The sequence below is a fragment of the Pempheris klunzingeri genome, chromosome 11, assembly GCF_042242105.1.
Source record: "Pempheris klunzingeri isolate RE-2024b chromosome 11, fPemKlu1.hap1, whole genome shotgun sequence".
NCBI classification, from domain to species: domain Eukaryota; kingdom Metazoa; phylum Chordata; class Actinopteri; order Acropomatiformes; family Pempheridae; genus Pempheris; species Pempheris klunzingeri.
Genome location: NC_092022.1, coordinates 24,855,394 through 24,866,502, shown reverse-complemented (window position 1 = coordinate 24,866,502; position 11,109 = coordinate 24,855,394). Strand labels below are relative to the sequence as shown.

The window sequence follows — 11,109 nt, the reverse complement described above, 5'->3', positions numbered from 1 at the left end:
CAAATCCTAAAACACACTTCAACTAAGGAGGCAGGAGGCACACACACACACACACACACACACACACACACACACACACACACACACAGCCAGTTTAGTTTAGTTGCCATCACTTTGGTGCAGAATGACTCCCTTCTCTGCCATGACCGCCTACTTTCTGAGCTGAATCTCTATCTTCGGGCTATAAGTCACTCTCTCGTGCTCACTCCTTTCTTTTTTGTTCTTTCCTCTCAAACACAGACGAGCTTCAAATTTAGAGAGAGACAGAGGGAGCGGCCACGCAGAGTTGAGCAGACTCCACCCAGAAGAGACCATAAAAATGAGTGGTTCACACCCCCGGCTCCACCAGAGCGCCGCGCCCGCTCCCAACGCTCTCTCCCCGGACAAGGACGCAGAAATGCCCGCCACGGAGAAGGACCTGGCCGAGGATGCGCCGTGGAAGAAGATCCAGCAGAACACGTTCACCCGCTGGTGTAACGAGCACCTGAAATGCGTCAACAAGAGGATCGGCAACTTGCAGACGGACCTCAGCGACGGGCTGCGGCTCATCGGGCTCCTGGAGGTCCTGTCCCAGAAGAAGATGTTCAGAAAGTACAACCAGAGGCCCACCTTCCGCCAGATGCAGCTGGAGAACGTGTCGGTGGCTTTGGAGTTCCTGGACAAGGAGAACATTAAGCTGGTGTCCATTGGTGAGTCAGATGAATCTGTGCGCAAACAATGCTGAGTGGGATCAATGAGTGCCAGTGTGTGCGCTTTGGTTTGGCGAATGTCCCCTAACACATGTCCACCTTCCCCAGGCCTCCTCTGAGCTCTTACTTGTGTGGATGTGTTTGGTTTTCTGGAAGAAATGAACCGGGGGGGGGGTTGTGTTGAGCAACAGATAAACCGGTGATAATGAAAAACTATGCATGCCTGCAGGGTCAAGTAAAGTTGAGTGTGTTGCTGCCCAGTAGAAAATGATCTGTCACACTGAAAAGTGGCGGAAACACACTCAAGTCCTCTTCGAGTGCCAGAGAAGCAAAGTAGCCGGCATTGGTAAAGTTACTGAGAAGGCAGGCGTTTCTCTGGTGGCCAGGGGCGCAGCATTTTGTCTCCAGCTGTCCAGATCTGAGACGAGTTGTTTGGGGAGGAGGGCGTCCGACTGTGCAGACGGCCCCAGGCTTTCTGTGTTCCCCTGCAGCCTGAGCCGGGCTGTGCCGATTCGAGCCAAACTCTGTGGGCCGGGATGTAGTTCAGGCCTTGTAGGATAGAGCTGATCCTGTCCACACACACACACACACACACACTCAGACAGAGAGAGAGAGAAAGAGAGAGGGAGGGAGACACACACACACACACAGGGCTATTGTCTGTGCTCATGTTGTGCAGTGGGCTGGGGCTGGGTCTCCACAGCATTAGACAGGACTTGGCTCACACTTGGTGATATAAAACTGGGTTTAATGGGCTTTGCCTACATGCAGCTGCTTGCCTGCTCACAACACTGGTGATTCTGCAGTTGTTTATCACGCTGCAAGTTAATTCAAGTCATTTTCTGCTGAGCTGTGATACAAAACTAGGAGAGTAACCTGTATCGTGCTGTCCAACATCTCTGCCGGTGCAGAATAGATCACCTGACTGCAGCGACTGAGCGGCTCTCCTGAGGCTCAGGGGTCCTCGATGGACTTGGTGCCACATTTAATTTCATGGTAAATTCAACCCACAGTTGAGATAGTATGAGGATGACTAATCCTATCAGATGTTGCAGCCTCCCCACACCTTGAGGAAACAACTAACTCTCTCCTCTTCGAGACGAAACGTTGGTCAACAGATAGTCTGTGGTTCGGAGGCAAAGGGGGCAGGTTTCTGACTGAGTCTGTGTGAATCAGACATGAGTGAGTCCCCGTCATCCCCTGCTGGATGAATGTCTGGCTCACCTCATGGTTTCCACACGTTACTGCTTCCCGCTGCAGCCAACATCTATAATGATGATAATGATGATGATGGCACTGTTCGAACCTCATGTCAAATGTAATAGTGCCCCAGACTCCATCTTAGCAGACGGGGAGAGGTGGAGCTGCTGTGGACAGATTGCATCAGTAGAGATTGTGTTTATCAAGGCGGCAATTTAGATACCATCTATGTTTTTTTTCTATATTTGGTGGGGGTTTTTTATGAGAGAACTCTCACTCATTCCTTCTTTTGATCTTATGCTAGCTGATCTGGTGTTTATTCAGGGCGCAGTACCAGGCACCAATGAGCCATACCAGTCAGCACTGTCTGTCCGTTGCTCCTGCTGACTCATCCTAGCTGCTCCTCTTGAGTCATTTCATCTAAAGACGAGAGGGGAGGCCACTCTCCTCTTTTACTTCCTCCTTTCATTGCAGAAAAGGAGCACACCCAGCCAGCAAGCCTCACCACAAATTACCAAACTTCCATCAGTACTCGGCGTGATGTACGAGGTCCCTCCCTCTGGTCTGAAGCCTCCTCTCTCTCTTCAGTTTACTTCAAACTTGATTTACACAACATTCTCTGCTCTTTGTCATTTTCCTAATGGATGACTTATCTGTTGAAGCATGATGTCCACACCTTTCATTTCCCTTATCTTTTTTCTGGCTTTCTAAAAATGGACCAGTATTGATGCACTGCAACAATGCCCAGTGTAACTGTGTGAGTTACTAAAGACAAGCCGGTAATTTACTCCACCCAAAAAGCAATCAAGCCACAGTAGTGGAGTGTGGAACCGGACCAGGGCTGCAAATAACATTAATCATTAATCCACACTAGATTCATCATTTCTGCAATGAAATAGAGTAAAATAGAGCCCTAGATGACATCTTCAGATTGTATTTTTGTCCAGATAAACTGTCCAAAACCCAAAGCTATTCACTTTGCAGTGATAGCGGGAAATGTTTGGCATTTGTGCTCGATAAATAACTTCAGAGAAAAGTTACACATTTTGGGGCGAAAAACGCTTTTTCACTTTCTTGCTTCTTGAGAGTTTGATAAGAAAATCGATACCACTCTGACGCTCGCTAAATATCAAGCTGATCAGAAGGGAAACAGCTTGCCTGGATCTGTTCCAAATGTAAAACAAATCCACTTAGCAGAAACTCTTAAACTCACTAAAGTTGCATCTCATCTGTGTAAATTGTACAAAAAAATCCATACACAAAAATGTAAAAACAGAAAGCAGTGGTTTTGTGGGCTGTTACGACTTCTGGCCAAGAAATAGTCCCTCATGTACCACAGTAAAACCACAGCTTTTCTATGTTACGCTTCAGTTTTTGTACAGATTAAACAAATGAGATGTAACATGTTAATTAGTGAGCTTTAGAGGTGCTGGCAGGTGAATACTGTTACCTTTTGGACAGAGTCAGGCTAGCTGTTTCCCTTTGTTTCCAGTCTTTATGCTAAGCTAAGCTAATCATTCCCTGGCCCGGACATGACGGTGGCATCAATCCTCTCATGTAACACTTGGCAAGACAGCAAATGTCCCCAAAAATGCCCAAATATTGTTTGTTTGTTTGAAACAATTAACTTGGTATCAAATTTATTGGTGATTAATTTTCAGCCCTAAGCTGGACTGCAGGTCTACTGTAACAGGACTGCAGATCTACTGTAACAGGACTATATATCTACTGTAACAGGACTGCAGGTCTACTGTAACAGGACTATATATCTACTGTAACAGGACTGCAGGTCTACTGTAACAGGACTGCAGATCTACTGTAACAGGACTGCAGGTCTACTGTAACAGGACTATATATCTACTGTAACAGGACTGCAGGTCTACTGTAACAGGACTGCAGATCTACTGTAACAGGACTGCAGGTCTACTGTAACAGGACTGTAGATCTACTGTAACAGGACTGTATATCTACTGTAACAGGACTGCAGGTCTACTGTAACAGGACTATATATCTACTGTAACAGGACTGCAGGTCTACTGTAACAGGACTGCAGATCTACTGTAACAGGACTGCAGGTCTACTGTAACAGGACTATATATCTACTGTAACAGGACTGCAGATCTACTGTAACAGGACTGCAGATCTACTGTAACAGGACTGCAGGTCTACTGTAACAGGACTGTAGATCTACTGTAACAGGACTGTATATCTACTGTAACAGGACTGCAGGTCTACTGTAACAGGACTGCAGATCTACTGTAACAGGACTGCAGATCTACTGTAACAGGACTATATATCTACTGTAACAGGACTGTAGATGTACTGTAACAGGACTGCAGGTCTACTGTAACAGGACTGCAGATCTACTGTAACAGGACTATATATCTACTGTAACAGGACTGTAGATCTACTGTAACAGGACTGCAGATCTACTGTAACAGGACTGCAGATCTACTGTAACAGGACTATATATCTACTGTAACAGGACTGTAGATGTACTGTAACAGGACTGCAGGTCTACTGTAACAGGACTGCAGGTCTACTGTAACAGGACTATATATCTACTGTAACAGGACTGCACCTTAACTAAATACTAAACTACTACACTCTTGTTTATCATCGTCTGTGGCCTGCTCCACCAGCTTTAATCACAGTGGCCACATGTGTCATTAGCATCACTGAGATGAGGTTATTACTGTTACTGGTAGATCTTTTAGCAGGCTGTGAATCTCACCAGTTAACACCCTGAGCTCTACCTGTAGGACGTCCAGTCACAGTGGCACTCTCCTCGCACTCCCAGCACACACTGCAGTGTAATGCTCACTGTCATACTGGATTCAGCCCAATATGTAATCTCTCTTTGTGCCGCTTTGACAAAACCCCACATGATCTGGAACTAGCAGGAGACGCATGAACGCTGATAAATCCAGAGGAGAACTCGCATGCACTCTGTCAGGAACACTGTTAGAGCGGCAAGGCTGCCATCTAGCAGGCGGTGGAGTGAATGAGGGGAGAGACACTGTAGCCCATGTCAAACAGGCTCGGCCACCACGTTATGTCTCATCCTGTCAGGTTAAAAAGCTGGAAGCTCTCCATGTGATTTGCAAGGTTCTGTAGATTTAGTTCGCTGTGATTATAGGATTATAAAAAAATGTTTCTGATCTTTAAAGCTTGAATTCTGTGGAGACATTCTCATCCGGGCATGTGTGGAAATGGCTCGTGCATATTCCACTGTGCTCATCATATTCATGTTTGAACAGCCTTAATCATTTCGCTCGGCATCGTCCTGGTTGCGTGTGTGTGCAATGCAGCCTTAACACACACTAGCTGCTAAGCAGATTAAGACTTGTCGGCTGTTTTATTAATCACATAATGTGCTCTTTGTGCAGACATTCATTCTTTGCCAGCTTCACGTCATTCGCATCTTTGCTCCAGATCGCCAGCAACCAAATCCAGACTTTAAGACCAACTGAGCCTTCTGTGGAGTTTGTCGAAACAGCACGATGGCAGCGACTATGCCAAACTCTTCCCATCATCCACACAGGCCGGATGTGTGAAACAGGCCTGTGGTGTAACTTCATACCTGGCTGCTCCCCTGTCTTTGCCTGTGAGCAGACATGCAGGTTGGGACAGATGCTTGTGTGGTAACAACCAGGCTGCCTCCTCCTGTTGCACTGTTGCATAAGAATGAAATTTGTTCTTGCTGATAAAAGCACAAAATCACCATGTTTGTAGCAGAAGTTATCCTGGTGGTGTTGGAACATTAGCTCTTTTTTGAGGAAACAATCTTCTTACAGATGAAAAGTAAATTACAAGCAATAAAACAGTCGGAGGCTTTGCTGTTACAGTCTGGTAGCTAATGTTGGCAAACTGTAGAGTGCCATTACTGAGTTTTGCCGATATTATAGTTTATATATATGTATATGTGCTGCAGACCAAGTACAGCTGTTGCAACATAATGTGTGTTGAGTGTACTGAAGTTGGGAAGCGTGTGTGTTTTCTTGCTAATTAATTCAACTCTACATTCATAAGAGGAAGCCTGTTATTGCCTCTTTAAAAAGTTCCATAGTGTAGCCTAAAGTCATGAAGAATGGTGCTGGTAGGTGTGTCATACCGACAGTATGATGAGACTTGAAAATGCTCCACAGAAAAAGTGTCACTTAAGAGAAACAGGTGGCTCAGCTGTGAATGATCAGACTACTCCTCTAATTCCTAGAAATGTATTTTCTTTTTTTTTCTCCTTGCAGTGTTTCCCAGTCGTGGTCCTGAGGGCCCACTGTGCTGCATGCTCTAGATGTTTCCCTGCTCCAACACACCTGATTCAAATGATCAGCTCGTCATCAGGCTCTGCAGAAGCCCGATAGCGGACCATTCATTTGAATCAGGTGTGTTGGAGCTGGGGAAACCTTTCAAACATGCAGGGCAGAGGGCCTCTGTGGACAGAACTGGGAAACAGAGCAGCGAGGCGTTGTCTGCAGGCAAACGTAGGGTGTTGCAATCAAGTTTTTATGTGGTGGGGTGACTAGTGGGAATGAGTCTGATTCACCATTACTGTGCCTAGCTGCATTGTCTTAGTGTGGACTAGCTGGGACTAGACTTCCTACATGCAAATCAGACCATCCACACTTCACTGCTTGGCTTGTTCAGCTCAGTCTATGTGATGGGGAATGAATGAAAGTCAATGAAATACCACACAAATTAGTTAATATATGTGCTGTGTGAAAAGTGTCACTTGCAATGACAGGCCCAAGAAGAATTATCACTGTCTCTGCAGTTCTCATCTGCTCTAGTGTTTTTAACTCTAACTTATTGGTTTGGTTTAGTTTGGGCCAGATATTCCCCTCAGGAGCTGGTAGAGACCAAAACAGAGTTAATGTTGGACTTGCATTCCCCATGTTGCTAGAAACAGGGCTCCTGTTGTGTTTATAGTCTCTTTCTGCTGCCCCCAAGGAGGTTTAAACTAAATGTCACTGAGTAATTACAGCAACAATGCCAAGGCAACTCCCAAGACTCGTACAACTGCAGCATCAGTCATCAAATAATGAGAGCGCAGTATGTGGACCCACTGGGAAATCCAAATGCTCTGTGCACTGAGAGCCTGCTTCTGTTAAAGACGCCTCCCAGCATGGATTTTATTTTAGGTCTTCAGAAACTACATAAACATGCACGCGAGAGAGAGAGAGAGAGAGTGTTGTGGCGTAGGGTAGAGATGAATGTTGGCCAGACCGACAGAGTTTAGCCACACGGTGAGGTCAAAATGGATCACTTCCTGCCAGCTCATTATCATTAGCATAACTTCCTGTCTGCACAGGCGAAAGGGGACTGGTCAAGTGGATCCTGAGGATTAGCAGAGTCTGCATTCCCATCCAGTACAGTGGCATTCAAGCTATTGCATTACATCAGAGTTGGAAACATGCCCCAACACCCCATGCATCATGTTCAGACCGAACAAGCAGGCATAAAGCAACTCTTTAACTAACTCACATTAGCAGCTGTACTAACATCTGCAGCTGTAGTTGGACATTTAAATACACTGGCCTGCAATGGCACTGTATCCTGTACTGTAATAACACTCGTTTTGTTTTGTTTTTTTTACATGACATGTTAAAGCGTGGCTGCTGATGGTAGCTGCTGTTTTTGCTCTGTGCTTTGCTTGCTGTCGTTATGCTACAAGGTTTTACCTACAAACAGCCTGGGCCAGAAACACGTCTGGAGGGGATCTACTTTTCCAGACCTGGATCATTTTGCCAGGCCCAGAACTATCAATTACTCGGAAATCTAAACTCTGCTCTTATGGTTGATCGCATTTCTCTGATGATTCCAGGAAACAAACAGCTGATTAAAGCCACATGGTGTTTATTCAACCCTCTTATTCATCATTTCATGCGGTGCCTGTGTCCTCCTCTCAACTCCTCAGCTTTGTCTTAGCCCGTCCCTACTTGCCACTCCCTGTTATCTTCATGGTTGTCATTTTTTGTTTCTTTGCCCATCCCCTCAAACCATACTGGTCACCTATCTGATCTCCTCACTCAAATCAGCAAACAGTATTTCATCCCATCCTCGGTGGGTGCTGTTGTCAGCGCTGGCCTTAAAAATGTCCCACACAGCACTTTTCTCTGCCTTTCTTCTCTTTTCTTTCTTGGCCCACCACCCCCTCTGCCTCCCCTCCCTTCCCCTGTCCCGTCCTCCCTCCTCCCTCTGCCTGTAACCAGAGCCCAGGGAATGGGAGGGCTGCCAGGATCCAGTTTGCTTCTGCCCTTTTAAGGCTAAAAAACCAGGAGGAACTTTTTCCAGTGGAGGGAGTGAAGAGAACAAGAGCAGAGGGAGGGAGGGAGGGAGGGAGAGAGGATGACTGGAAGGAGTAGAAAGGAAGAGGAGGAAGTGTAGTAGCTCCAGTGTGGCTTGTTGCAGGGAGGGAGGAGAGATGGGAGGGAAAGAAGTGAGACCTCCAAGTCATAGATTTTCAGCTTCGGGATGTTTCAGTCTACTGAATTCATGTCACAACTGTAAAGCACATTTCTTTATTAGTTACATAAGTTTCGTGTGTGTGTGTGTGTGTGTGTGTGTGTGTGTGTGTGTGTGTGTGTGTGTGTGTGTGTGTGTGTGAGAAAGATAAGCGCAGTGTGGAATGTGTCACATTTCCTCATTGTTCTGTCTGACTGGGTTTTGGTCACTCCATCCACTCCCCTTTTTCCAGGCGTGTGTGTGTGTGTCTGGTGTGTGTGTGTGTGTGTGTGTGTGTGTGGGCACCATTGAGGCTTGATCTACCAAACTTTGCCTATCCTGATATCCGTGTCTACCAAAGTATGATGCATTGCGGTGTTGCGATATATCAAGAATTAGTGATAACCACGATATTTAAAAAATGTGATTCAGCTTCAGTTGACATTGTAGTGACGGCAGATGTTCGGCCTTGTGGATTTTTAGTTTGTCAGTTCATTTGGTCATTTGCTTTTCACCATCCATCCCTCTTTTTGTACACTTTAGCACAGTTATGCTTACAGTTATGGTAACAGACTTCTCTACACTTGTATTTTCTGCTAATGATAATAATAATAAATACTTACAGAAGTGTCTGTAGATATCATGATAATGGCCAAGATGATCGAGTGGTGAAAATCTGATAGGTAACAGGTTTAAAGGCAGGGTATGTAACTTCTTTTAGCATTTGTTGATTTTGTCATAAGAGCCAATTAGCAATCAATGGATGAAATGTTCTGACCAGAAACGCAAAAGTTATCACAGACACAAGCTAGTCCGATCATTTCACACTCCACCCACCAAGCCAGAGAGTGAGAGCTGTGGCTGTTCAACGTGACAGACGGACAGCACACAGCACACCCCCGGGCCAAAGGTCGCATTACCTTTATGACCACTGTTTGCTTGCGCTTACATGATTGTAGCATTTAAGTGGTTAGTTAGTCAGACTGAATGAGAGACCTGGCTGCAGACCCGTGATGGCGGGGGCCGGTCTTCTCTTCACTATCACTCACTCATCCCACAGTAGTAGTCAGGCTATGCATGTTCGTCATCTTCAATGTTGCCTTTAAGGCAAATGTTGTGTGAATGACGATGGTTGGGTTATAATCATTAAAACAGTTAATCCGAGACTTAATGTAATGCAAAAACTTCCAACTATTGACTGATGAAAATATGTAAATTCAAGATCAAAATATAAGTATCAGGTAACAGGAAACACATTTTTATTGGAACACCTAATATGTGGATTTTTAGGTGATATCAATAGTCATTTTCTGAAATAAATGCATTATATGAACAAACATGATAAAATTGTTATATTTTAAATTTTATACAATCAAGATATTTACCGAGTGTGACGTTTAGCAGGGTTAGGGTTTCATACAAGCTATACAGATTTATGTGCAATAAGCTTATTATCTGCCTCGTTTATCAGCCTGGTGGAACAGTAAAGGTTTGTTTTTTTAGATTCTGTTATTATGCGTCATTCATGAATAAATGTAAGGGTCTTATTAGCGATAGGCAGGGAGGGGGGAGACTTCAGGGCTCTCTATTCCTGCTCTGCTGGTTTGTCCTTTGCTTTACACGATCTCAGGACTAATTTGCTCCAGATGTTTGCAGTACAACCTGAATATTGTGCAGAACCTTTCCTCCTGCGGTCACCCCTCTCTGGGCTTTCTCTTCTCCCCCCCCTCTCTCCCTCCCCAAGATCCTGGGATCAGGTCAGGCTATGGGTCAGGGGTTGGAATGATGTCATAGCAGTGTCACCGTGGGGGCTGCAGCAACGAGCCAAACAGATGAGTCATGCAGTTTTTAGGGCAAAAGAAGCATCAACCACAGATACGCTCACTCTCTATATGCTAGTCACACACACACACACAAACACATGCACATTCATACAAAGGGGGCGGGGGGGTATGAGTCAGCAGAGGGGAGTCTACGGCAGCCGCTGTCTGTGTCCGTATATGGCTCCATCAGGCTTGGTGCGCTGTGGTCTGCCGGGAATGCTGTCAGATTCCTTGCATGTTTAGCGGCTTTGTGAACTTCCACACATTATCAGAACATGTCGATTTGGCCGTGAGGAGGGCAGCTTTGATTTGATCTGGAAAAGTGCTCATCAGCTGCTCTGGTTACAGCATGTTGTTCAGGCGGATGCAGGATCATACTTTCACCCTGAACATTTAAGACAAATGAAAAGTTCTGTGTGAGCGTGTTTCGCTATTTTTCACTTTTTGTGGTCATGTGATTATTCAACAATTAAATACTCTTTAGCTGTACACACTGTGGCTTTTTGCACTCTTGTTATGGTACTGTTGTGGTCCTGTTCTAGTAATTTAGTGCTACTTCAGCTGAACACATTCCTGCCGCAAGTACCAGCCTGTGCTGCACACTCGCATCAAATGCCAATTTATCACAGTCAGTTTAATTTGCAATCCCTCTTTCCTTTCTCCCATGTCTCTTGGTTCGCCTCTTCTTCTTTCCCATCATTCCTGAGTGAACTGAGTTGCCACTCGGTTGCCATAACGATCCACCTCAGTCAAAGTTCCCATGGTGACGGGTCCTCCAAACAGGCCTTTTGTCTGACCCTGCTCTGGTTTATCACCACACGGGGTGTATTTTTCCACTGGGAGCAGCTGACATGTCATCTATCTCAGGACTGACAGCTTAGACGCACATCTCTCTGATGGGACGCAAGTTCAGACAAGCAGCCAACTGGGATGGACCGGGAGATGCCCCGTTT

The 11,109-nt window shown here is 45.5% G+C and overlaps 1 protein-coding gene across 2 annotated transcripts in view; it reads left to right on the top strand.

The window, feature by feature from the left end:
- Window positions 1–230: 230 nt before the first annotated feature.
- flna (filamin A, alpha (actin binding protein 280)) overlaps window positions 231–11,109 on the top strand; it is a 39,916-nt gene continuing 29,037 nt past the window's right edge. For both annotated transcript variants that reach the window (XM_070839606.1, XM_070839605.1), the window contains exon 1: window positions 231–689. In XM_070839606.1, the coding sequence (XP_070695707.1) occupies window positions 320–689 (370 nt within the window). In that variant the 5' untranslated portion in view covers window positions 231–319. The remainder of the gene's footprint in view (window positions 690–11,109) is intronic.